Source organism: Nyctereutes procyonoides, unplaced genomic scaffold, assembly GCF_905146905.1.
Source record: "Nyctereutes procyonoides isolate TBG_1078 unplaced genomic scaffold, NYPRO_anot_genome, whole genome shotgun sequence".
NCBI lineage: Eukaryota > Metazoa > Chordata > Mammalia > Carnivora > Canidae > Nyctereutes > Nyctereutes procyonoides.
Window position 1 is genome coordinate 26443365 of NW_026575049.1, and position 4946 is coordinate 26448310.

General features: G+C 54.2%; 1 protein-coding gene across 1 annotated transcript; it reads right to left on the minus strand.

Moving 5' to 3' along the window:
* Positions 1–912: 912 nt before the first annotated feature.
* On the minus strand, positions 913–3185 carry LOC129511577 (MIEF1 upstream open reading frame protein). The gene is made up of 2 exons (XM_055328396.1): positions 3081–3185; positions 913–1153 (listed from the first exon to the last, which is right to left on the minus strand). Exon 2 carries the CDS (start codon positions 1123–1125, stop codon positions 913–915), a length of 213 nt encoding a protein of 70 aa, XP_055184371.1. The 5' UTR covers positions 1126–1153; positions 3081–3185.
* Positions 3186–4946: the final 1761 nt, after the last annotated feature.

The following is a 4946-nucleotide window of genomic DNA, read 5'->3' on the forward strand; positions in this document are numbered from 1 at the left end:
TCCATTCATCTATATCCCAGAGCCTGCCAGAATGCCAGGGCCATAGAAGGCCCTCTGGAAAAGTTGCTGAATTAAATATACTCATTGGGTTATAGTGGGACTTCTTGATAACACTGCTATCAGGAGTGAACAGAGCTAACATACCACTTACTAAGCACCATTCCAAGTGCTATGTGTGCACAGTCTCATTTAATTCTCAAAATAACCGGACACAGTAGGTATTATTCTCTCCATTTTACAAATGAGGAAATGGAGGCCTGGAAAAGTCTAGTGATTTGCCCTAAATCCCACAGCTATTAGCAGCAGTGCCAGGATTTGAACCCAGACATGGTCCTTTGCAGTCTACACACTATGCTTGCTTTATCAACTGTGCTGTAACAGAATCTAGTTATGTGTGGAGAGTGTGATCTCACACTCACAAGGTAACTGAATCCACTGGAGAATGAGCCAGCCTAGAACTGAACTCTAATAGTTTTAACCAATCTTTTCTAACATTTTCATAGCTAAATGTTCCATGAAATAAAATGGTGCTAATAATTTTGCTCTGGTGGGGCTTGAAATGCAGGGCCTATTTTTTCTCAATAAGGAAACATACTTCTGTTAATGTCTGTATTTCCTCCAATGATTTCTAATGATAAAAGACTATGGTCACTGAAAAGAAAGGGTCCTCTCTCCTGGTCCCTTGCACAAAAAAAAAAAAAAAAAAAAAAAAAAAAAAAAAGAAAGAGAAAGAAAAGACAAGTCAAGAAAAGGGAAAAAAGGAAAAAAGAAACCTATAGGATTAAGTGTCTACCTACCTGAGGCTTCTTACAGCATCTGTGAGGTAGGGATGGGAAAGAGCAGGAGTGTCTACGGAAGACACCTTTGTCCTCTTTCCCTTGGAATTAGGATGAAAGGGGAAAAGAGAGGATCCTAAATAATCCCCCCCAATTTGTTGTGGAGGAAGACTAGGCCCTTTTCCAGCTGCCTCTCCCGGGCCTCAGGATCCTCTAGCTTCTGATTTTTCCGGAACTCACGGCGGATGGAGGCAAGGTAGAAGTCTCGATCAGTGTAGCGAAGCCCACGACCCTGGCGCAGCAGGGCCCGGTACAGACTGAGCACCGCCTCTCGGCTCCATGGGGCCATGGGGGACAGGCAGGGGCTGGGCGTCACGCTATAAGCAGAAGGGAAAAAACAGAAGCCTAGAATCAGAATTAATGATGGAAGGGATGATCGAGATGATCTAAAATTCAGGAGTTCTTAATCTGGGTCTCAGAGACCCCCAAGGTCACACTGTACTTAGTGGCAGGTCTAGGAGCAGACCCCAGCCTCTCAATCCCCTCTCCTAGATTAAGCACAGTTATGCTGAAGGGCCAGGAGTTGAATCCCGGCTCTGACATTTACCAGCCACATGACTTTAGGCAAAGTACTTAACCCTTCTGAGCATCAGCTTCCTTAGTTGTAAAATGGAGATATTATGTTAAAGAGTACCTACCACCTAGGGTTATTTTGAGAACTGCGTGAGATAATGCACGTAGAGCCTCTATACAAGAACTTGGCCACAAGGGGTGGTCTAGAGTGGCTGAAGGCAAGGGCTCTCAGCCCTACTGGAATCCTAGCACCACCACTCAGGAGATAATTACGTTGGGCAAGTTTCTCAACCTCAGTTCTCCGTCTATAAAATGAGGATTAAGACTGCATTCTGCCCGTATGGTTGGTATGAGGACTAAATGAGTTAATGTATATAAATGTGTTCAGATTAGTGCTTGGCACATACTAAGCACTCTATCAGGGATAGCTACTTCTAGTGGGGCCTGGCCTGGTTTGTAAGTACTCAATAAATATTAGATTTCGTTACACATACATTGCCAACGTCTTCTTTCAGTAACAATGAACCCTTTACACAGGTACAGAGAGGCATTTGTAAAATGCTTCATCATCCATTACCACACTTAAATTCAGGAACCTCGAAGGTGGCCAGGGCTCCTAGCAATGACAATGAATGCCTACTGAGTGTTTACTATAAACCAAGCCTGTTCTTTTTTTTTTTTTAATTTTTTTTTAGTTTATTTATGATAGTCACAGAGAGAGAGAGAGGCAGAGACACAGGCAGAGGGAGAAGCAGGCTCCATGTACCGGGAGCCGGATGTGGGATTCGATCCCGGGTCTCCAGGATTGTGCCCTGGGCCAAAGGCAGGCGCTAAACCGCTGCGCCACCCAGGGATCCCTAAACCAAGCCTGTTCTAAGCACATCCCACAGAATGTCCCATCTCATTCTATCAACAAACCCAGGGTCATTATCCCCATTTTAAGTGGAGGACAGTGAAGCTCCCAGGGAGAAATAACTTGCCCACAGGCACACCGCTGGACAGGAGGGCTGCCTTCCCGCCTCCACCTCCGCATGCCTCTGTAGTTAGCATTTGCTGGGCCCTTATCGTGCAGTGCGCTACAAACTTTCCCAGCACATAAAAGGGCCCCTCAAAATAAGCTGGATGAAACAATCAACGTCCCTAGGTGGAAAAAATGATCACTACGTCTATTTCAGATATGAAGAAACGAGACTGAATGGGGGAGGTATTTGGTAAAAAGATCTGAACTTTGGGCCCAAAGGCAGTTGGCCGTCAGCGTCCGGCCTCACGGACTTCCTGCGTGAGCCTGAACAAGCCACCGTCCCTGTCCTTTTATCAAATGGAGAAGAGCGACCCTCGGCCCCAAGGGCCTCTCGGAGTGGGAGAGGACTCCAGAAAATCAACAGGAAAAGTGTTTTATGAGATTGCAGGCGACTGTCACGCGAAGGCTGTTAGTACAGGGTCGCTCGGCGACTGGGCGACTGGGCCCTGGCCGGTCCCCAGTTCCTGCCTCGACCCTGGGGGGCCGGGCCGAGGCGGGATGGGGAGACCCCGGGCTGGGGCAGGCGGGCTCGGGGCCCCGGGAGGCCTCCGGTGAGGCTGGGGCGGGGCCACGGAGCGGCCTCCCAGGGGAAAACCAGAGCGGTCTGGGGCGAGACCCCCGGCGGCCAGGCTGTGGGGGGCGCCGGCCGCAGCCCTGAGCGGAGGGTCGGCGAGCCCCGGGCCCCTGGCCCCGCTCCTCCCCTCACTCACCCGCGGACTGCGCGCGCTACCACTCCTCGGGATTCGCCTCTCGCCCGGTACCTCTCCCGGGGTCACCCACCAACATGGCCCCTTCACTTCCGGGACACGACCTTGCGCACGGAGTTGAGGGGAGGGACTGAAGGGAGCGTGGGGGCGGGCGGAGGCGGGAGGACTTCCGTTCTTCCCCGCCGAAGCCTCTCTCGGGGCGGGGCCAGGAGCCTCGTCGGGCCCCGCCCCCAAGCAGCCCCGCCCCCTACGCGTGACGTCACCAAGGACCGGCCGGCGGAGGCCGTTCGGGCCCCGCCCGCTGGAGAGTCGCGGAGCGGGGGACGGGGATGGGTCGGACCCCCCGGGGGCCGCGCCGTGCTGCGAGGCCGCGCCCGCTAGACCTCCACCCGCTGCGGGCCTCGGGGTCTCGGGCGGGGGCCACGGGAGTCTGGGGGACTCTGACACTAACGATGTCCTCCCTCAAGGTCCAGCCGGTGCGCTTTTCGCCCCTCCGCGCTCTTCCTGCCCCGCAGGCCCTCTGGCTTCTGGCGAGCTCCTCCCTGGAAGGCTCACCTCAGATGTCCCCTCCGGAAGTCTTTTCTAGCACCTTCCCCATCAGGTGACCCACACAGACGCCTCCCTAGGGCCGCGCACAGATGTCCGCACAGGACTGTTGGAGCTCCTAACCCTTTGACCAACAAAATGTGTTTATCGACCCCAGTTCTTTGCCGGGCAGTGTGATTTAATTTATCCGTTTGGTTCTCTGTCGCTCACTAGATTCGAGGGCAGGCCCACGTCTTAGGGAATCCGAGGGCCCCCTCCCCCAGCATCTCCGTGGCGCCCGGGGAGGCCAAGGAGGGTTTGGAGTCCAGCCAGGGGGACTCCCAGTTCCAGCTCCACTTAAAGGACAGCTGCCTTTGGCTAAGTTCCCTGACCTCAGCCTGGGGCTCCCGAGGATTAAAAGGTATGGAGAGGCGCAGGTGGACACTTAGGGAGCAGTTGCCCATCCATCCATTCTTTGGTTCCTGCAGCAAATCCTCATCAGGGGTCTCCGAGGGGCCAGGCACTGCCACAGGTGTTGCAGGGCAAGGAAAGATCCAGTCGTGTCTTCCAGTTGGGGCTGACACAGGAGGGGAGCACAGCGGCTGGGTGAGAGGATGGGGTGGCTGTGGACACCATTCAGTGCTGCCTTCTTGGCCTTCAAAGACTTTGCTGTGGCTCCCACTGTAGGAGGAGCAGGAGCTTGCTTCTTCACTTTCAGCACCACCTTCGTGCAAAGGCCCCCTGAATTCCATTGTCACAGGTCAGTGTGGCTTGAGGAGAACTGAAGGCACTAAGTGTTAAAGCAGGGAGATTGGTCAGGGAGTTGTGAGAGAACCCCAGGGGGGACAGGACAGGAGCTCAAACCAGGGAGGCGGCAGTGGAGTGAAGAAGTGGTCAGATCCGGGAAGTCTTTGGAGGTAGGACCACTGCTCACGTGGGGCGTGAGAGAGAAGGGTCACCGAGGCTTTGGGGTTCTGCGCCAGCAGCTGCCCTGCTGCCTGCCTCCCTCCAGCTGAGTTAGGAACCTGTTCCAGGTGTTCCAAATTGCAAGCAGAGGGCTGTTTTGCACGGGCCTCAGGTCTCCACTCAGATGAGGGAAGACTTGACTTCCCTGTGTCATAGGGAGTCTGGCAGCACTGGACAGATGGCAAACCCCTAGAGCTTCTGGGAAAAGGAGGGCTCGATGGGGGCACCTCAAGGAGGGAGGCTTCAGGGAGCCTGGGTGGCTCAGTCAGTTAAGCCACTGCCTTCAGCTCAGGTCATGATCCCAGGGTCCTGGGATAGAGCCCCACATGGGACTCCCTGCTCAGCAGGGAGCCTGCTTCTCCCTCTCCCCTTCCCCCT

Excerpts from the sequence above, each read along its gene's own strand:
- LOC129511577 (XM_055328396.1), bottom strand. The coding sequence starts at position 1,125 with ATGGCCCCATGGAGCCGAGAGGCGGTGCTCAGTCTGTACCGGGCCCTG.